The sequence below is a fragment of the Carcharodon carcharias genome, chromosome 7 (genome assembly GCF_017639515.1).
Source record: "Carcharodon carcharias isolate sCarCar2 chromosome 7, sCarCar2.pri, whole genome shotgun sequence".
NCBI lineage: Eukaryota > Metazoa > Chordata > Chondrichthyes > Lamniformes > Lamnidae > Carcharodon > Carcharodon carcharias.
In genome coordinates this window covers 146,081,263-146,104,313 of record NC_054473.1, presented here as the reverse complement: position 1 = coordinate 146,104,313, position 23,051 = coordinate 146,081,263, and the positions used below count along the sequence as shown (strand labels likewise).

General features: G+C 38.7%; 1 protein-coding gene across 5 annotated transcripts in view; it reads left to right on the top strand.

Moving 5' to 3' along the window:
- phkb (phosphorylase kinase, beta) overlaps positions 1-23,051 on the top strand; it is a 290,351-nt gene that overhangs the window by 122,690 nt on the left and 144,610 nt on the right. For all 5 annotated transcript variants that reach the window (XM_041192251.1, XM_041192249.1, XM_041192250.1 and 2 more), the window contains 5 exons: positions 1,685-1,748; positions 7,743-7,838; positions 13,398-13,595; positions 19,720-19,777; positions 21,893-21,970. In XM_041192251.1, the coding sequence (XP_041048185.1) occupies positions 1,685-1,748; positions 7,743-7,838; positions 13,398-13,595; positions 19,720-19,777; positions 21,893-21,970 (494 nt within the window). The remainder of the gene's footprint in view (positions 1-1,684; positions 1,749-7,742; positions 7,839-13,397; positions 13,596-19,719; positions 19,778-21,892; positions 21,971-23,051) is intronic.

Here is a 23,051-nt window from a genome sequence, read left to right as displayed (position 1 = left end):
GGTGCTAGGAACTGAACTGTGTGAAAATGAGATATCTGTCACAGCAGCACCCACTAAATGAAAATTAATGCATAATTTATAGTTAAGCTGAGGTTAATGGTAATGAAGTTATGAAAAATTGATTTTAAAAGCCCTATATTTCTTTGTGCAAAAGCTAAAACGTGGCCATAGAAATAATCTGTACTCAGATAATTATCCCAGCTCTGAAGGACTACTGTGTGGCTTGTATTATCTTGCAGATGAAAGGGTCAGAGAGCAAGACAATGGAACTGGCACATGACATTCAATATTACAGTAATCAAATTAACTGTCAGTTTCTGTGCCAGTATTTTTCAACAGATTCAAGGTTTAAAAGTTATGCTGAAATGTGAGCTTTGTTCACATTAGCTTCCGAAATTAGAAAACTTTGTAATGAGGTAGCTGCTATTGAGAACAAGCTAAATAATTTCAAAATCCAAATTCATCCAGGCAGTGTGTTGATGCTGGATTCTGTTGTGCTATTGCTGGAATGTAGGTTGCTGTTGTTTGCAAAAAGAGGTTATGGTTTTCAGTGTGTCATATAAAACTGATTTTCGAAGCAGGTTACGGTACAACATGAGGCTTCATAGGTTGAGAGTAACTTTGAGTTAATGTGACAGGAATTGCTTTTTAAAAGATCATAGATATATTTAAAGGTGCATTTCCCATTGTTTAATGTTTGATGCAACCCATAATACTCCCAAAGATAGAGTTCAAAAAAATCCAATTCATTTAACCTACATCAAAAAGTAGGATTTAGATAATTAATATGTGTAATTAAATTAAGTATATTTTGTAATTAGCAATAAAATTGTTACATTCATAATGTGTTAGCAACGTCCAAAGCCATTTTCATCTGTTTAAAACTCTGACAGTGAAGAGGCAAAGATGCCAAGATAATGTTTACTACTTTTTGTTAAACATAGGTAGTAGTTCACCAATTCTTTTCTGACTGATTGTGTTCACAGAAATCTGTTCACAGATTTTTATAACAATTTTCCATTTGTAATTGCTCACAGAATTCCTGTTACCCTGTTTTCAATTCATTTCTTCCATTTTTGGTTTCCCATGGTACAACTGGTGAAACAAAAAATAATGAGGAAGGAAAATCCAAAGGAAATATTTAAATGTAAGGTATTTCCTTTATTTCAAAACCAAAGAATATTTTGGATTTTTTTTTCACTTTAGTGGCTAATTTTCCCATTTACCTGAGTGAAGACCTATCACTTCCTGCCAGCTCACGCAATGATTTGGTTTACGGAAATGGCCTTCAAAATGCTCAATTTAAACAAGTTTCACTTGGAAGAAAACAATGTTTTTTGGGATGCAATGTGGATTCCATAGTTGTCCTGTTAAGAACGAATATTTATTTATGCAATGTTTTGTTCTGTTATATAACGTTGCACTAAACAAATAAAATAAAGCCTATTTACACCTATTTGGTTTGTTTATTACTAATGTAATACTTTATGCCTGTGTTAAGTTCAAATTGAATGTTTTAAGAGCATGATGATTCATTTCAAAATTTGAAATGCATTTATATTTGACATATTCGCAGAAAAATCCACCATGTGCCAGTGCACACAGAAACGTTTGCTTCTAAAATGCCTATTGTATTGATTTTTGCATGCTTTGAGATTTCAAACGTACTTTTTTTTTCTAATAGTTCAGTTGGAATGGCCAAAGCTGCGCTGGAAGCAATCAATGGCTTTAACCTCTTTGGAAATCAGGTATTTTGAATGATATTTATTGGGGTTTTTTTTGTTTCCATGTCAGAATTGGTAACTGTCAGTAATTCATCAACACTTGTGAAGAAAAAGGCATACAGAGTCCTAACACAGTGCATCACATTTTCAAAGAGCCCAGTGTTTATACAGGATCCCATTCTTAATTTATCTTGAACTGTATGGGTAGTTAATTCCAATAAATTGCCCTACTATTAAAACTAAATTCCACAAAAGCAAGTAAAAGTGAGTGTCTGCATTTTAATTAGTTTTTCATGGTCTTTAAGGAAGAAAATTAATTCAGTTTAAGTAACTTACAAAAAGATGCAACTTATTTGTTTCAACACATCAAGGTAGTGTAGTTTTCATCCTGAATTTTTAAATAATTATATGCCTGCATTTATAAACCTTGCAATGAATTCAAACCTATTGGGCTAGTTGCAAAATCCTTCTTAGCCCTTCTGTCGATTGAGTTAAAACTGAATATTGCTGTGTTTAATATGCAGATCAATACTTTAAAACCAACAAAAGCATGCATGGTAGAACTGGAGTATTCAATTTTATATTTGCCCAATCTAGTTTATATGAAATGTAAAAGAGAGCTATAAATTCACATTATTTTTGATGAAGTAACAGAGTTTACCTAAATGTGTTGGCTCATTAAACCAGAATCCTGGGAATCTTTGAACCAGCTATGTTATTGTGAATTCAAATACAGTTTTGGGTTGAAAGCAGAATTGCAGCAAATGAACAGATGGCACTAACCATCTCAAAACAAAGGAAGAAGTTACAATTAGTGTAACTGTGAACTGAATTCATAATTTCTCCATCCGGTCTTACATGTTTACATCTAGAGTTACTGCAAGGTTCTGTCCTTAGCTCCTTCCTATTCCTTATCTACATATTCATGGATGTGGGGCTAGCCAACACACATGCTAACAATGAACTCCACCTCTTTGTCTCCACTCATAACTCTGTGGCCTATTGTTAGATTTCTTGTTGGACGCAAAATTATGGCTGATTCAAAACATTTTCCGCAACATAATGGTCCAGATTTTCCAATCTCAGTAGCAGCAAATGCTGAGATGTTCACCACTATTGAAGGTCACAGTGACATGGCAAGTTCTGGGCCTACCATAGAGGAGTAGCTTTGGAGTAAGTAATTGCAAAATGCTGAACTTTTGACTTATGGTATTACTATTGAGTCCTCTGTGGCTTTGCTCACAGTTAGTTATCTCTTTTAGTGAACTTGTTTAAGAGGTTTATGGAGATTAAAACACCACCATACCTTAATTATAGCAACAATGAGCATTGAATGTTCTTCTTTTACTGACTTTTAGAGGTTGCAGAAGCATCTGAATGAAGTAAGAATAGAAGGAGTTATTAGTGTTAGTTGACTTCAGTGGATTGAGAACATGATAGTATTATCATTTCAATAATTTCAATGGATTGTTTATGGCCCAAATTTTTTGCTCTTTGGGCATGCACGATCAGCGGGCCAGGGAGCAGATGGGAAACGGGTCCCCAACCAATTAATGGCCAGTCAGCATGAAACGCATGCTGAGAAAGGCTCAGAGGACGGGCATCACTGCATTTGGTGGTGAGCACTTCCATTGAGCACCCTGAAGGCAGACATCTGCCTCAGGGAGCTGCAGACCTCCACAGAATAAATGAAACAACAAAATGCTGCAAAATATGTACACGCAGCACAATCAAGCACCTGAAAGCATTCCTCATAAAAAAAACAGCCCCCCAATATCTCCTATTTTATTTCCCCATGGAGATTTCATCCCACCCTGGATCGAGGTTTGAACAAAAACGTAAAGGCTGCCTGGCCGATTGGCCAGCCCGCTAGCCATAAAAGTGGACAGGCCACGAAAAATCGCTTTCAATAGCCTCCTTAATGGGCTTAATTGCCCACTTAATTGTTGGCGGGTTTGCTTCCGACTGCTGCGCTCACCCACTGATTTGATGATGGCTCAAGTGCAGGATGACATTGGGACACTTGCCCGACGTCATCTTGTGCTATTTCACGTCTGTTCAGTTCAGGTGTGCACCCGCCCACGAGGCATAAAATTCTGTCCATTGGGCAGATGGTCCACCTAAATTTCACTTGCCCAAGCCTCATGCTACGGCTAAATGACTTATTAAAGAATATGTTATTTTAGCAGCATGATCTCAGACTGGATACCACTGGATGTATGTAGGCACAAGCACTTTAAATGTCATCTTGTGCAATTCTGTTAAAGCATGTCCTTATCATTCAGTCCTTAGCAGCAAACCCATTGCAAAATTGATTTCAACATCACATTCCTTGACTGAAACTTGGTTAGGTGATATGGTGTTGCCAAGTATAAACATTCATTGTAATCAAACTGATCTTGCATAAATATGTTGATGTAAATGAATTTGAGATATGTATTCTGGTCACCTCCATTATAGAACAGATGAACACAAATAATTTACTTTCATTATTGAATTCCTCAGGCTGTGAGGAAAAAGATATGAGAGTGTATTCTAGTTAGTCAAATATTTATTTTCAAATCTGTCGCATATCCAGCCCAAAGTCATGTTTTCAAAATTCTGTAACTGAGGCAAAATAAAGAAAATGGATTTCCTAAATGCCTAACTTTGAAAACATAAAGGTTGATTTCAAGCTAAGAGATTAATTATCGCCATCAAGTATTATGATGACAAATTGTTGAGGCAAGGCTTTCTGAATCCAAAACTGAACTCAAAACCCATAGCCGTGCAGGAAAGAAACAATGAGTTTGCATGTGGGGTATGGATGGTTCCTACACATCAGACTGTAAATTGGTTTTGGAGGTCCTTCATCATTCAAAGATCGTACAAAAATATGAAACAAGGTCAAGGAGGCATTATGTTGTGAAAAATGTTTTGAATCAACCATAATTTGGTGCCAGGGAGAAAGTAGAAAGGAAAATGTACTGCCTTCAGTGCAAGACTGACACATTAAAATATTTGTATATAAAATTTAAAAATGTAGATATTCCAAAAGGGGGACTCAGACTGCACAAAACTGTGTTTCAACGTTTCCTTTAAAAAAGCTAAATTTATTATGAGCTCTTCATATTAATGGAGGGGGAAATGCTAGGAATAGGAATTATTACACAAAATACTCAGTTACTCATTTTATTTTTATTTATTCAAAGTACCACAATTGCTCCTGGTCATACAGATTCAAAGCGTTAACTCTGTTTCCCTCTCCACAGACGCTGGTAGACCTGCTGAGTTTTTTCAGTATTTTCTGTTTTTATTTCAGATTTCCAGCATCCACAGTATTTTGCTTTTATATTAAAGAAGAACATGTCCTACTGGCAAGATAGTCCTAAAATTTTCTTTTTTAACACGTACAAAATGACAGAAATCCATCAACGATAACTTGTATTTATAAACACTTTTAATGTAGAAAAACATTCCAAAGTGCCTTACAAAGGTATTAAGGAAAAAAAGTGGATGCTAAGCCAGGAAGGAAAATATTAGGACTGATGACCAAAATCTTGATCAAGGGGGCCTGTTTTAAGGAAATTCTTTAAGGAAGAATTGGAGCTGGGTGGATTGAAGTGAGAGGGTGGGGGTTGAGGGGAGTAGCTGGTTAGAAAGGAGTTCCAAAGCATGGTGTTTAGGTACTGAAGGTACTGATGTCAGTGGTATGTTGAATATTGGGGCATCCGTAAGAAGCCAGAGTCAAGGAACAAAGAGCCTTCAAGCCACTTCCTTATAGTCGATGTACAATTTGCAGCATCACAAAATCTTCCAGATTGTCAACCCACTGTTAGAGGTGACTAATAAGGTAATACTTGGAAAAGATAAATCATTGTGAAATTATCTGCTTCTCCAGTACATTAAAAGTTTAACAAAATAATCCTTTCATTCAAATCGGCATTAATCAAGCCTGGCCAGTGATGATATTTCTGTGTTCCCAAAAAGACTGGACCCAGAAGTTTCATCAAATATTGTATTCAACAATTTCTTAATCTTCATAATCTTTAATTATGTTTCTAGCCAGGTAGAGTATTGGAAGGTGTTGTCAACAGTGCTGTCAAGTGGCACTCACTCAGCAATAATCTGCTCACTGATGCTCAGTTTGTGCTCCGCCAGGGCCACTCAGCTCCTGATCTAATTATAGCCTTGGACAAAAGATCTGAACTCAAGAGTTCAGGTGAGAGTGACTGCCCTTGACATCAAGACAGCATTTGACCGAGTGTGGCATCAAGGAGCCCTAGATAAAATGACATCAATGGGAATCAGAGGGAAAGCTTTCCACTGGTTGGAGTCATATGTAGCACAAAGGAAGATCGTTTTGATTATTGGAGGTCAATCATCTCAGCCTCAGGACATCGCTGTAGGAGTTCTCAGGGCAGTGTCCTAGGCCCAACCATCTTCAGCTGCTTCATCAATGACCTTCCCTCCATCTTAAGGTCAGAAGTGGTGATGTTTGCAATGATTGCACAATGCTCAGCACCATTCGCTACTCCTCAGATACTGAAGAGTCTGTGTCCATATGCAGCAAGGCCCGGACAATATTCAGACATGCACTGATAAATGGCAATAACATTCATGCCACACAAGTGTCAGGTATTGACTATCTCCAACAAGAGAGAATCTAACCATCTCCCTTATACATTCAATGTCGTTATTATCGCTGATTGCCCCACTATCAACACCCTGGAGGTTACCATTAACCAAAAATTGATGTGGACCAGCCATATAAATATTGTGGCTACAAGAACAGGTCAGAGACTAGGAATCCTGCAGCAAATAAATCTCCTCCTGACTTCCCAAAGCCTGTCCACCATCTACAAGACACAAGTCAGGCATGTGATGGAATACTCTCCACTTGCCACTCAACAACTCTCAAGACACCATAACAAGACAAAGCAGTCTGCTTGATTGGCACCCCATTCACCACCATAAACATTCACTCCCTCCACCACCAACGCAGAGTGGCAGCAGTGTGTACCATATACAAGATACACTGCAGTAACTCACCAAGCCTCCTTTGACAACACCTTTCAAACTACCGACCTCTACCACCTGGAAGGATAAGGACAGCAGACATATGGGAACACAACTATTTGCAAGGCCCCCTACAAACCACAAGCCATCTTGACTTGGAACTACATCACTGTTCCTTCACTGTCGCTGGATCAAAATCCTGGAACCCGCCTTCCCTAATAGCATTATGGGTGCACCTACACCACATGGACTGCAGCAGTTCAATAAGGTGGGTCACCACTACTTTCCCAAGGGCAATTAGGGATGGCAATAAATGCTGGCTTAGCCAATGATGCCCACATCCCATGAACAAATAATTTAAAAAAACTCAGCATCTTATTGTTTCTCAAATGAGGCCAGTATCCTGATTCCAAATGCTCTTCCTTGCAAGAAATGCCAGCTGTTGACCCGTGTCTGTTTAAAGAAATACATCAGTCTTACATGTAAACGTTACGATTTTAAAACTGTGCTTCTGCTCGTATAAACCTGTGAGTATTGGGTTTACTTCCTACACCCTGCTACATATCATATACCTTTGTAAGATTACTGTTGAGACATTTTTTCAATGGTTAAGAGCCCTGGCTTATCAACTATTTTTCACGTTCCTTCCCTTTGACACCGGGGATCTAAATTTCTCCTCTCCCTTGTTAATAGGTAGACAGTTTAATAGCCTTCATTCATATGGTGTATAGATTTTAGGATTGTTCTAGCTCATATATCACAATCTCAAAGCCTTCATTATAAGAAGCGACTAAAAAGTGTCAAATGTAAGATTGTTGGTGTCAGTGTTTTGTCTGATAATTGCTCCTGTGACATGCTTTGGGATGTTCAACTCTGTTAAAGGTCCTATTTAAATGCAAGTTGTTGTTGCCTGAGCATTTTGAACATAATAGCAAAAATGACTTCCTATATGTATGTGTAGGTTTATAGGTGTGCATAAAATATTACGTAAATGTATTACCACTTTTATTTTATTTATAGGGATGTTCTTGGTCAGTTATTTTTGTTGATTTTGATGCTCACAATCGGAACAGACAAACTTTGTGTTCACTGCTTCCACGAGAATCAAGGTCACATGTAAGTAGACAATTAAAACATCCTTACAAAAGAATAGGTAAATGCTTAAATCATCCTACATAGTTAATGATTTTGTTATTTTGCAAGTTCTATTGGATTGGAGAAAGTGAAAGAAAGTACTTATTTAGCTATTGCTGATTCCTGTGAATCAGCAATTTTCATTTGTGGTTAGTATTTCAGTAAAGCAAAGGATATATTGAAAATTTGATTGATTAATCCTGAACTGCATTTATAAAACTCAATATTCTCACTGGTGCAGGTTGTTTCTTTGATGTTGTGCATTTGTGCTTATTCTTACATTGTTAAAGTTTTCAAAGGGTTTCTGTTCTCAATCTGCAAACCTCAGCAGGCTTTTTAATTATAATGAGCTTGGTTATTTTAACAGCAACATTATTAATTCTATGTAAGTTTCTTCAAAATCTCTGTGAACATTCAAGTAAATGATTTAGAACTTGAATTTGAATAAGGGTAACAGTGTTATGAAAAGCGGTGTAGGGCTGTGATTACTTGAATTAGAGAGGTTTGACTAATGAAAGGGCCTGATTTAGGTGATTCAAGTGTGACCAGGGTAACAAAAATCTCAATTAATAAAGCTATCAATTTGGGTGTATTTTCCCTCTTTTTGGAAAGTTTTCTTTTACAATTGTTCTACTGTTTTCTCTAAACTTTACAAGTTATATATGGAGGCTAGAGCCTCAGAAACAAAAGATAAGGGTTCAAAAATGTAGTTTTTAAAATAATTTTTTCATAGTACAATGGGTAGATCTGGGAAGAAAGTGAGAAGATTCCAGTTTCTGTTAGTTAGATTTTTTCTGTAACGTGGCAGGAGGTTCTTCATCTTGTTTTGGCAGTGCAGAGTATTGCGATTTCCATAGAGACCCTTAACATTTAATGAGAAATTTGAACAACCGGTGATTATCTGAAAGAACTATGCCACAAGATTTCATGTTTTTAAACAACAACAAACTTTATATTAAAAAAATAAACAAAGCTAACCCTATAGCTTATCAAGACTTAGAGTACAGAGCCGAGTTCCCCTTTAACTTCCTAATTTCACCCAATAGCTCCCTCACACATTACAACATCTTCTCCTTGTGGGACCAAACCAAATATCCCACAGAATTGAATTTGATTTCTCCTCTCCAAGGTATGTGATCTCATGGGGATCCTTCCAATGGCTTTTGGCTAAGCAACCTTCCAACTTTTCTTCAAAACCCCATGACTGTGGACTTCTCAGCTGAAGCTTGAGACCTCACTGCATTTGTGCTTAGTGACTTAAAAATCAGGATCACCCTTGGCCTCTCTGCTCCTTTTCCTGGCTTGGGACAGACACAGACTGCTTTCTCCCAGACTGCTCCCACAGCTCCTGTATAGCTCTTGGTTCCACAGTTGCTTTCCAACTCCTGGCACACTCTATCTCTGTCTCCAAGCTCCAACCAAGCTGACTGCTGACTACCTGCTGCTGTGAACAAATACACACAGATAAATTAAAATAAAGGAACTTTTCTAACTCCCACAACCCATAATGTGGGATATTTTGGGATGCTTCAAGTAAAAATGTTAACTAATTATCTTTTACCTTCAAAACAACCCTTTGATTCTGAGACCAACATGAATAATTTATATCTCTAATGGAATTAATGGCTCTCTTTCCAGCCTTTCTGGTTGCACCAATAAGCCCCCTGTTTACAATGATGCTTTTAACATCTTTGATCAGGGAACCACAAGAATAATTTAATTCCCTTCTTGAAATAACTGTAAACCTCCTGTCCCTACTATCGGCTCAGAGATGGGAAATCCATTGTTTGAGTTTTCTCACTTCTAACTCTAACCTCATTAAATAACCACAGGTTACCCCTTTGAACTGTAATTACCCAGGTCTATTTACCACTTTCTCAACCAAACGTTTACATTTGTTTACATTTGAAATTTAATTCCATTAGTAAAGTCATTTTCTAAAACATATGAAGTCAGATATTCATAGCAAGAGGCAAATTTGACTTGATTCCCGTGGTATATCAAGAAGATGGGGCTTCCAGAAGGCAAAACTAAATTAAAGCAGTGAATTAATATGGATGAACCTGACCTATTATTATATGCAAGTAGCCTATCCTGATATAGGAAACTTTGAGTTACAGACAGAGTAGAGCAACATTTCCCAAACTGTGGGTCACGACCCCCATTGGGGTTGCAGAGACAGCGGATAGGGTCACAAGCTCTCTCTCATCTGAGACTGCACCCCACATCAGGATTGCTCCTGTTGACAGACGTGAGTTACCAGACACCATCTCATAAGGGTAAAAATGCAACCGGGCGCATGTGCAGCCGTCCTGGGCCAGGAAGTGAAATGAAAGAGTCTTCATTGAGTCATTGGGGAATGTGGAGAGCTTAACTGAAAGCAACATAAGTATATTTTTACAAAGATTAAAATACTGATTTTCATATTTATAGTTTTATATGTTGATCTATAATACACAAAATTTAAAAATGATATACTGAATGTTATCATGTTGCTTTATTGCTGATTTATATTTGTTTGCGGCTAGAGTAATGTTATTTTTCTAAAGTTAAAATTGTGCCACATTGGAAAATAGCTTGGAAAGCACTGGATATAGAGAGCATTTGCTTACAGAAGTATACGTTAATTATAATAATTGGTCCTTTAGGATAGGTATAAATTAGTGTTTGCATTGGGGGTAATGAATAATGACTGAACTCACATTATGGCTATACAATTGAAGTTGGTGAGAGGCTATAAAACTGATGTTATAAATGTGAAGATGGATGTTATTTTTTTTAATATTTTTGGGAATTTGTTGGTATTCTGTAAAGAATGTGTATGTGTGTTTGTTTGTGTGTGTGTGTGTGTGTGTCATGGGTATGTAAACTGGGGGCAGGTTTGTAAAGAAAGGTACAGCGTTACATGCATGCATTTGTAATGCAAGGCTATGGTGAAGTTCGAACTACAAATAAATAAGTTGGGTTTTAAAATTTGCAAGAGGTGATAGGTAACGATGTGACTTTTCAGCTGCTAAATTTCCAAGGGAGTTTAAGAGACTTGGACAACTTACAAAGGTTTTGTAAGTAAACAAAGGAAGAATATCAATTTTTATTTGACTCGCAACTGGAGGTAGGAGGAAGAAATGAAAGATTTTTTATGTTTTGGAAACGTTGAGTTCAAAGTGGTGCTTATGACAATGGGGTCTAGGATGAAAGGGAAAAAAAGACTTTTAAGGGAGATGTTTAGTCGAGTTGAGGTGGCTGTGTGGGAGAGATGTCCTGAGATCAGCTCTGTGCTGAGACAAGTTGTGAATTTGAAGCAGCCATGCAGCTTCAAGCCAGAAAAGTCTTTGTTTCCAGAAAGCAGTCTGTTCCTGAACTTCTTTCGGATTTCCACAGCAGAGTGGAAGAGAGTGAGAAGTGTGGTATACTTTATTAAAGTAGCAGCAGTTTTTCTCTTGGATAATATTACTGGATTTTTATGGTTAAAAATCTGTAAGGGAGCTGTTGCCAAGTACTTATGTGTTCTGACCAAGTGGGTTTTTTGGGGAAATTGTTGTAAGACAGTTTCAACTGTGTAATTTTAATCTTGTGTGTTTAAGTTTTTTTTTCCCTTTTGTTAATAAATCTTCTAATTTAAAAATTCTAAAAATGCTACTAGGATTCTATGCTTCTGGAATCAGTAATTTTCCCCTCATTTTCCAAATACAAAAAAAAAGTTATGATCAGTAAGACCAGTTTCCCTCTGAGATTTGGCTTGCTCAGTGAATAACATCAGCTGTGATTGTAACATAAATTCACAGATCTCTGAAAATTTCTACCAAATCCACTAGTGTTCGAAAATAGGATGGGTGTCACAGAAGAATTGATAGAGATTAAACTGGCATTCATATGGGCACCAAAAGTAACACTGCCATTATTATAGAGGATATCAGAGAACAAGGAATGGTTACAGTACATAAGGAGGCCATTCATTCCATCATGTTTATGCTGATTCTCTGCAAGAGCAATCCAGCTAATCTGACTCTCCTGCACTTTCCCCGTGGACCTGCAATTTTTTTCCCTTCAGATACCTATCCAGTTCTCTTCTGAAATCCACAATTGACTCTGTCACCACTACACTATGAGGCAATGCATATTAATTGTATATCAATTGTGTTTAATTATATATAGGTGGAGATCAGTAATAGGGGTTTCACTTGGGTGTGGTTAAGTTAGAAGGTTTTTTACTTGTAATGTTTCACTCTGTAAATAAATGTAAGACTGAGTAGTGATTGATTCCAGGATCAAGCTATGCCAACTGGCTTCCTGGAATAGAACAGTACATTCCAGATCTTAACCACTCACAGCATAAAAAAGATTTTCCTCACTTTGCCGCTGATTCTTTTGCTAATCACCCTAAATCAGTGTCCTGTGGTTCCCGACTCTTCTGCCATTAAGAACAGTTTCTTCCGATCTACTCTGTCCAGACTGCTTATGATTTTGACCTCCATCCAATTTCCTCTCAATCTGGTAATTGAATTTGGGACCTTTAGGTTTCTATGGCTATTTTTTTCTGTATTCTGCCAAAAAATTAGTAAGGCTGTGGTACATAAAACCATATAACTATAGGCCCTTTATTGCCTTCATTACATAAACCTGTAACTTCCACGTTCCCCCAGTGTCAAATTTGTGGGGTACTCCAAAGATGCGCTGGGAAATCCCCCTGGCAAGTTCCCAGGTTATGGTTTGCATAGCAGTTGCCCAGAAGTGCACAGTTCCTCTAGACAATTGCGCTGCACTGGCAACTATCTGCAAATGCGATTTAAATTGCATACTTCAGATGGTTCTGCTGGGGTTATACTAATAGTTACCCAGGAAAACTTAGAAGAATTAAAAGCTCTTCTGACTTCTGACCCAGACTGACCCCACAGGACTCCCCACCTTCCCCCCCGCAACCTCTGACACCCCCCCACCTGCCCCTCAAGCACAGACTCCCAACCACCCCCCCCAATCTTGGACCCCCCCCCAACCCCCTCCGCCCAACCTCAGCTCCCCTCACCCCCAAACTTCTGAACCCCCCCGCCACCCCAGACTTGTGACCCCCTCCCCCCACAGACTTCTGATCCCCTCCCGCCCCTCTGGACCTCCAACTGGCCCCCACCCACCCCCGGACCATCCCTCCCACATCCCTGAACCACTCATCCCCCAAAACCCCAGACCCTTGGGATTTCAACTTGAGTGTTAACTCCTCATTCTAAGATCTGATTGACTGACATATATGTAATATTACTTAAATGCCATTTCATAACTTTAATTTCTCATTAGTACAGTGTGGTCCCTAATTTACATTTGATACAAAATTCATTTTTGCCCACTGGTCCCAAGGTGTTTCTTGTTTATTTTATTACAGCTGCTTAGTTGTGGCTTTGTAAAAGTATAGTTTGTAATTTGAATGAATAATTGTACATAAATTTATGGCCATTATTTAATATATCATGTGTCAATTTGGATCATGTAGAATATTTTGCTGCTAGGCAATCAACAAGGTGATTAATAAGTACTGTAATATTTTTCCAGAATACAGATGCTGCTCTATTGCCTTGTATAAGTTACCCTGCATTTGCAGTGGATGATGATGCCTTGTTTGATCAAACTCTTGAGAAAGTTGTTCGCAAACTGCAAGGAAAATATGGATTGAAACGCTTCTTAAGAGATGGATACAGAACAGGATTGGAAGACAATTCACGACGTTATTATAAACCAGCAGAAATCAAGGTACTTCGGACAAATCACTATATAATCATTTTCCTAATGCATTGTAATAAATATTAGTTTTAAATAAACCCCAATTTGGAAAATGTGTATTTTAGGCAACCTTTGTACTACATGCCACACCTCACGCTACTGAGGGGTATGCAGGCCAAAGCCTCTGTCTCTGGTTTGGTCTATGATACATCAGGCTAATAAAAAGTGTGAGAGGAAAAAATTTATTTTTCTCGCTTAACTTTCAACCTTCTGGGGACAGAATCCCCCTTTATTTAGTGTTTATTTTTATTTGTCTTTTCAAAAGTGACAACACCTCAAAAGTACTTTACTGGCTGTAAAAAGCTTTTAAACATCTAATGGCCATGAAAAGCGCTACATAAATGCAGGTTTTTTCTTTTATTTCGCAGCTGGATAAGGAACATGCTAAGATGGGAATCATGATTTCAACTAGGTCCCAACTATGGTTCCAATGCCAAACAGCTACTTTAAATCTATTTTATTTCTAATTTGGGATATACAGTCCCAATTTGGGACTCTTTCTTCTGATTGAAAGTCAAAAGATGCAAGAAAGAACTTTCATTGGATAGTGTCTTATTAAATTCTCAGGGCACCTGAAGTGTTTCACAGCCAACCTTTGAAATCCAAGTGCCTATTCTAACATAGGTGAGCAGGTTCGATTGATGTGGGTGAAAGGTTAAAATGGTCAAAAAATGAATGTGTGCTTGGAAGCCGACTCCAACCTGCTGACTTCCAGCTTTTTACCAAAGCAGGACAAGGAGCAGGCAGCCAGTCCAAGTGGTGGATTGGTATTTTAAATAGCATTATGAGACTGAAAGCTTCAGATTTAACTTGAGTAAAAAGTGACTTTTTTATACAACTAGAATATTTACGATAACTGAATCCGCACCCCCAAAGCATGTCCTTGTTTGTAAATATTATAAATAGCGAATTAGGCATGAAAGATTCCAGCGTGTCTCAGCTGTTGTTTCTGAGCTTATGAGTGTTGCATCTAGGGACAAACACCAACTCACAGTGTTGTGATCAGCACGTCTTCAAATTGTTCCTGAAAAATCCTAACATTCCTAACACTTTTGGAAATTTTGGAAATTATCACCGCTAAGGTTTAATTTGTTTTCAAAAATCAATAGAATTATTTATATCCAATTACTCTTAATTTAATTTTCTCATTAGAATCCCCATTCTTCTTGATAATTGCAAACCAAGGTGAGCAAACATTAAAGAGGATGTTCCTGCTATTAACTTATTAAAATAACACTGATGAATAAAATGTGAATTTGGATTTTTTTTTTTACTCATTCATGGGATTTGGGCTTTGCTGGCTTGGGCAGCATTTATTGCCCGTGCCTAGTTGCCCTTGAGAAGATGGTGGTGAGCTGCCTTCTTAAACCGCTGCAGTCCATGTGGTGTAGAAATAGTGTTGTTAGGAAGGGAGTTCCAGAATTTTGACCTAGCGACAGTGAAGGAATGATAATATATTTCCAAGTCAGGGTGGTGAGTGACTTGGAATGGAACTTAAAAGTGGTGGCGTTCCCATCTATCTGCTTGTACTTCTAGATGGTCGTGGATTTGGAAGGTGCTGTCTTGGGAGGCTTGGTGAATTCCTGCAGTACATCTTGTAGATGGTACACACTGATGCTAATGTGCGTCAGTGGTTAAGGGAGCGAATGTTTGTGAATGTGTTGCCAATCAAGTGGGCTGCATTTTCCTGGATGTGGCAAGCTTCTTGAGTGTTGTGGGAGCTGCCCTCATCCAGGCAAGAGTAGAGATTTCCATCACACTCCTGACTTGTGCCTTATCTATGGTGGACAAGGTTTGGGGAGTCAGGAGGTGAGTTCCTCATCGCAGTATTCCTAGCTTCTGCCCTGCTATTGTAGCCACAGTATCTATATAGCTAGTCCAGTTCAGTTTCTGGATTTAGTGATACTAATGCCATTGAAAATCAAGGGGCGATGGTTAGATTTTCTCTTGTTGGAGATGGTCATTGCCTGGCACTTGTGTGGCGTGAATGTTACACTCTGTCAAATGTTGCTTTGATGTCAACGGCCGTCGGTCTTACCTCAACTCTGGAATTCAGCTCTTTTGTTCATGTTTGAACCAAGGCTGTAATGAGGTCATGAGCTGAGTGGCTCTGGCGGAACCCAAACTCGGGCATCAGTGAGCAGGTTATTACTAAGCAAGTGCCACTTGATAACACTGTTGATGACCCCTCCATTACTTTACTAATGATGGAGAGTAGACTGATGGGGCGGTAATTGGCCCAGTTGGATTTGCCCTGATTTCTGTGTACAGGACATGCCTGGGCAATTTTCCACATAGCCGGGTAGATGCCAGTGTTGTAGCTGTACTGGAGCAGCTTGGCCAGGGACCTGGCAAGTTCTGGAGCACAAGACTTCAGTACTATTGCTGGAATATTGTCAGGGCCCATAGCCTTTGCAGTATCCAGTGCCTTCAACCGTTTCTTGATATCACATGGAGTGAATCAAATTGGCTGAAGACTAATATCTGTGATGCTGGGGACCTCCGGAGGAAGCTGAGATGGATCACCCACTAGGCTTCCTGGATAAAGATTGTCACAAGTGCTTCAGCACTATCTTTTGCATTGATATGCTGGGCTCCCCCATCATTGAGGATAGAGATAATTGTGGTGCCCCCTCCTCCAGTAAGTTGTTTAATTGTCCACCACCATTCACGACTGAATGTGGCATGACTGTAGAGCTTAGATCTGATCTGTTGGTTGTGGGATTGCTTAGCTCTGTCTATTGCTTGCTGCTTATGCTGTTTGGCACGCAAGTTGTCCTGTGTTATAGCTACAGGTTGACACCTCATTTTTAGGTATGTCTGGTGCTGCTCCTAGCATGCCCTCCTGCAATCCTCATTGAGCCAGGGTTGATCCCCTGGCTTGATGGTAATGGCAGAGTGGGGTATATGCCAGGCCATGAGGTTACAGATTGTGTTTGAGTACAATTCTGATGCTGCTGATGACACACACTGCCTCATGGATGCCCAGTCTCGAGTGGCTAGGTCTGTTCCAAATCTTTCCCATTTAGCACGGTGGTAGTGCCACACAACATGATGGAGGGTATCCTCAATGTGAAGGCGGACTTCACTTCCACAAGGACTGTGCAGTAGCGGGACAAGTAGGTAAAGTGGTTAAGAAGGCATTTGGGACACTTGCCTTTATTAGCCGAGGCATAGAATATAAGAGTGAGTAGGTTTTGCTGGAACTGTATGAAATGCTGGTTAGACCAAAGCTAGAGTATTGCGTGCAGTTCTGGAATCCACATTGTAGGAAGGATGTGATTGCATTAGAGTGCAGAGAAGATTTACCAGGATGTTGCCTGGCCTGGAGAGTTTTAGTTATGAGGAGAGATTGGATAGACGAGTTATTTTCCCTGGAGCAGAGGAGATTGAGGGGGGACATGATTGAGGTGTATAAAATTATAAGGGGCATAGATAGGGTCAATGGGAAGGAACTTTTCCCCTTGGTGGAGGGATCAATAACCAGGGGGCATAGATTTGAGGTAAGGGGCAGGAGGTTTAGAGGAGATGTGAGGAAGAATTTTTTCACCCAGAGGGTGGTGGGTATCTGGAACTCACTGCCTAAAAGGATGGTAGAGACAGAAACCCTCATAACATTTAAGAAGTATTTGGATGTGCACTTGCGATGCCATAGCATACAAGGCTATGGGCCTAGTGCTAGAAAATGGGATTAGAATATTTAGATACTTGTTTGATTGGCGCAGACTCGATGGGCCGAAGGGCCTTTTTCTGCCCTGTAGATCTCTATGACTCTGTGATTCCATGGTACTGTCATAGACAGATGCATCTGTGGCAAGCAGGTTGGTGAGGATGAGGTCAAGTATGTTTTTCCCTCTAACTGGTTCCCTCACCGCCTGGCGCAGACCCAGTCTAGCAACTATGTCCTTTAGGGCTTGGTCAGCAGCGGTGCTACCGAGCCACTTTTGGACATTGAAGTCCCCCGCCCAGAGTACATTCTGCACCTTTCCACCCTCAGTGCTTCCTTCAAGCGGTGTTCAACATGGAGGAGCACTGATTCATTAGCTGAGGGAAGGCAGTACGTGGTAATCAGCAGGAGGTTTCCTTGCTCATTTTTGATCTGATGCCATTAGGCTTCACAGGGTGCGGAGTCGATGTTGAGGACTCCCAGGGCAACTCCCTCCCAACTGTATACCACTGTGCCACCATCTCTTCTGGGATCGTGGTGTCTGGGACATTATTTGTAAAATATGATTTCATGAGGATGACTAGTCTGAGAGACAGCTCTCCCAATTTTGGTACTAGCCCCAGATGTTAGTAAGGAGGACTTCACAGTGTTGATAGGGCTGAGTTTGCCATTGTCGTTTCTGGTGCCTAGGTCAGTGCCAGGTGGTCCATTCAGTTTCATTCATTTTTTTGAGACTTTGTAGCAGTTTAATACAACTGCGTGGGTTCCTAGGCCATTTCAGTGGGCATTTAAGAGTCAACCACATTGCTGTGGGCCTGGAGTTACATGTAGGCCGGAACACATAAGGACAGCAGATATCCATTAGTGAACCAAATGCAGTTTACAACAATTGACAATGGCTTAATGGTCGTCATAGGCCTTTAGTTCCAGATTTTTGATGAATTCAAATTCCACCACCTGCCTTCGAACCCAGGTCCCCAGAGCATTACCCTGGATCTCTGGATTACCAGTCCAGTGACAATACCACTGCCCTATCGCCTCCCCTAGCCCACTAATAGTCAATAATTATATGTGAAACTCTTGTTTTCCAGGCAAATAAATATAAGTGCAGTTGTTGTAGTCTTAGTTCTAAGTTTTCACATTAAACATAGTAACAACTCAATATTGTTTGTTTAAGCTATGGTGGATCAACTGATTGCTTCCTGCTACTCATTTTCAATTTCAAAAATGTTTATATTTAATTTTATCACAATGGACTAACTTCTGTCCAAATCTAGACCTGCATTTTATGAAATTATATTTTCTCCTATCCTCATTATCTAAAATGATTCAAACTTCATGTTTAATTTATAAAAGTTGAAATTTTAGGAATAATATCTGCTTTATCATAATAAACAGCTTACACTTAAGCTATAATCATTTCTAAATGTATTATTAAAAGGAAATGTCAGCAAGAGCTGTTACGATCCATGGAGGCTGATAACTTTAAAAAAATGAATTCAAACTATCATTTGACAGCTGAAAGCATGCCACAGCAGGATTTTACATTGTAAGACTTTTATTGTGACAGTCTAAAACCACTGTGATTAAACACTTTTTTTCTAGGAAACTTATACATTAAACTGCAGAACAGAACTTCCCCCTTTTACTGTGAACACAATTGAAAACTCACTTCACAGGCGTACTTCACACTGTCCCTTAAGCAGTCACTCAATTTTTCCAGAGCTGGTCCAAAGCGATTCTTAGCTCCCGAGGACTTACTTCCCTTCTTTTCCTTTCCCAGCCTGGTAACCTTTAGCCCCAGAATTGCCTTTTACGGTAAGAGTTTTTCCTGGAGTTTCTCCCTCAACCATATGACAGACAAATCTTTCAGTCTCATTGCAAATCCTCATGGATTTGGTCTTTTCGATCCAAGTGCAAGCTCCCACCTGCATTCCTGTGCGGTGAACCATAGAGACTTCCAGCTTCTAGCCACTCCATCTCCTAGATCCTGGCAGACCACATGAATCTGTGAGTTTCAGGGATATCTTAGAAACCCTTTTCCTTTCATAGACCATCTCCATGGCAATGTGAATCACATGGGCCTTGTATCCATATAGAAATGAATGATCAGCTATTCTTTAGATCCAAATTTTATTCTATCTTGGAATTACTGTTACTGTTTACAACTTGACATTCTCAACACCCTCCTGGGATTTTGGAGGCTACCAACCTAACCACTGTGTACACAGATGCTATTGCCATTGTCTCCAAGTCCAGCCCACTCACCCAAGCCTATTGTCAGGCAGACTTCAGAAAAAGTCATATTACCCCCTTCATTTTACCCTAAATTAAGGACACAGCCTCAAAACATAACAATCTTATAAACCTCATGCTTGTAACACACTATTCATTACTTTAAAATATTTAAATTATTTTCTTTTCTAGCTGTTCGATGGCATTGAATGTGAATTTCCCCTGTTTTATATTTACTTGATAATTGACGGTGAGTAGAACTTGCAGTTTCTCTTATTTGAAAATAAATTCTTGATTTATTGTATGGTATGTGTCACTTTCAGATTCATGTTGGACCAGAAATATATAGTTTACGTTAGATTACTGGGATTGTTCTACAAAGAATATAAGCAGTGTTAAAACTTGAAAGTAGCAAATAGAATTGATTACTCCCAGTGCTTCCAAGCATAATTTTGGCTATGGTTTATGATGTAAAATTCAACCACCATTATGCATTTTCCCAATTTTGATTTCTGTTGGCTGGGATTGGGATACAGATTCAATAATACCCTTCAAAAGGGAATTGGATATGTACTTGAAGGGAAAAAAAAGTTGCAGGGATACCACGAAAGAGCGGTGATTGGAGCAAATTGGATTGCTCTTCAAAAGCCAGCGCAGACTCAATAGGCCGAATGACCTCTTTTTGTGCTGTACCAATCTATGATGCAATATGATTCATAAATAATAGGGGAAAACCTATTCACTTTGCGTGAATAATCTAAAAATGGCTTAAGTAGGGTCTCATAACTAGAAAGAACACTGATGCTCGATTCATCATATAAATTGAAGATTTAAGTGATAGTAAGCATGTATTTTTATTTGTTCTCAAGGTATGGGTGGCATCTTTCCTTGTTACCCTAAGAAATTGAAATGCTGCCACCCTTACAATGATTGTGCTACCACAGTGGCATTACAGAAAAATGTCAAGGACTTAAAGGCAAGGAGGAGGTGGTTGGCATATTTTCTTGGCAGTTATCATTGCTTAACACTTCTGTGGAGTGACTGTGATCTGCACTTTGTCAGTCTATGCCTGGATGTTGTCCAGGTTCTGCTGAAGGTGCTGATCATCACCTACCATTCCTTCCTCAACTGACAAATCAATACCCTTTCATGTTGAATGTAGCTTGGATAAAGTTCTGAGGGAAACAAGGGCAAAGAGTACACTCTGGATGGGATACTTCTATGTTTACCACTAAAATCCGCTTGTTATTGTTCATTACTGACTAATTGGCCAGGTCTTTGTTTGAGATTTCATGGGGTTTGTAGTTACACTAAGCTGATGTTGGCTGTCTGAAGTGACCATATTAGATTGTTGTTTGACTAGACTGTGGGACAGCATTCTCAGCTTGGACTTCGATTGACTAAATATTAACCAAGAGGACTAATGCAGAATCGACTGCACTGGGATTATCTTAATCTGATGCCTAAGGCATTGCTTGTAGTTTCTAATTATTTTGCTTTTCTACTTTATAGCCTTTTTTTTAGTTGAGCCATTTGCTGTGAGTGCATTAAGAATCAACCACATATAAAAGATAAAATCCAAAAGTTTCAATGAAGTGTTAGAGAAGTGGGAGGTGAAGTGTTATAGTTTTTGACTAATGTCATTGTTGTTATTTATTGTTAATATATCTTGTTCAATCTAACTATTTAAGGTTTCATCTGGAAGAAGTTGAATATCATGTGATCATCTGTTTCACATTTAAATTATTTGAGTGAATTAGTTTGTTTTAAGTACTGATGTCTGAAATGTATTTAGCAGAGTGATGTACATGGTTTGACAGCATCACTGTGGGCAATTCATTCATACAGTCACCTTACATTAATCAGAAAATTAAGGACGTGTAATGTCTAGGTCTTTAAACCACACTTATTCAAATCTCAGGAGATTTGTGAACTTGTATTCATGCATCATTGTGTTGTTGCTATGGAAGGTATTGAGTTTTATTGATTTGTGAGACCAGTCTGTGGTATTCTTTATGGTTAAACAATGTGATATTTGTTTTTTCCTTTCACTATAAATATATAATAATTTCACCATGTTAAGTAGTAAATAATTTGGGACATTAGAGTCTTGTCTCTACACACAGGTTCCTATGTTAAATAGATCTCTAAAACACAGATTATTTGAAAAGTATTTAACAAGCATGATGTTGTCACGGCTAATGTTTAATATATCTTTATTGAATGTCACATAAAAAGTATAGAATTATATGCAATGAATATAAGTATTAAGTAAGTTAAAGGGGAAGTTGGTAAAACTATTATAGGAGAGTAAATGTTTTTTAGAAACCGATTCTAAAAGGTAATAATAACTCTGTTTCTACAGGGGTATTTAGGGAAAAACCTGATCAAGTGAAAGAATACATGGAGCTCCTTGAACAATTGCTTCAATATTCATATGATGGTAAGGGAAGCACTTTATGTTCCTCATGATCATATTCGAGCAAGATACAGTTTACTATTTTACTTATAAGCTTTTGGAGTGTGCAAGGAGAAAATTGTAAGCAATTCTGATGTGTGTTGGATACAAATGTTTTGTTTATGAGATTACTTTATAACTGGATCAATTCTTGTTTGTCCTGGTTGTACATAAGATAACAGCCTAATGTGTATCCTGTGAGTTAGAGAGTTCATAAATATTTTATGCACCGCAGGGTCCCCACCAACACAAACACACTTCTTATTTGTAAACCTTCTGTGAAATTAAGCATTCTTGCTTGTGACTACAAGAGGTTGGTCTGTTAATCCATTAATAAAATATGGGACAGGGAAAGATTTTTCAAAATAACTGAATTTCACAAACACAATTTGTTTGGGTAAAAATGAAATACTGCGGAAATCTGAATAAAAACAGAAAATGCTGGAAAAGTTCAGCAGGCCTGGCAGCATCTGTGGAGAGAGAAACAGAGTTGACATTTCAAGTCCATGTGACTGTTCTTTAGAGCTGATTTGTTTGGAGTTCGTTTCAATGGAAAGTTAAAAGAAACTTCCCTTAAGAAGTGAGTTGGTGGAGTTTTAATTGTGTCTGGCCTTCCTTTGCAAGACCTGCTAGGCTATGTATCGTGTGTAGCTGTGTTTTCCTTCAATTGGACTCTGGGGAGGCTACCAACCTCCATTTTGTTCCTCCTCACAGTTATGAATCTGATTAAATTTCCTTCTTAATTTTCCACATTGCTGTTCATCCATGTTCTGACTGGGGTACCTCTGGAGCTCTCATTTTTTAGAGACTCTGAACCTGCTACCAATGTACTGATAAAAATTTCTAATTTCATTTTAATAATTGTCTTATTAAGACGAGGATAGCACAGTTCTCCATTTACGGCACCCAGTCTCAGCATTATGTACTCCCAGGTTTAGCTTTGTCTAGATGTAAATTAAATTTTTCATTAGTTTGTCCAGAAATGTGTTTACCTAGAACATATTGCATTCGGCTATATTTTCCATTTCCCAAGCCAGTCAGTATGATCTCTTTAAGTGAAGTTGCC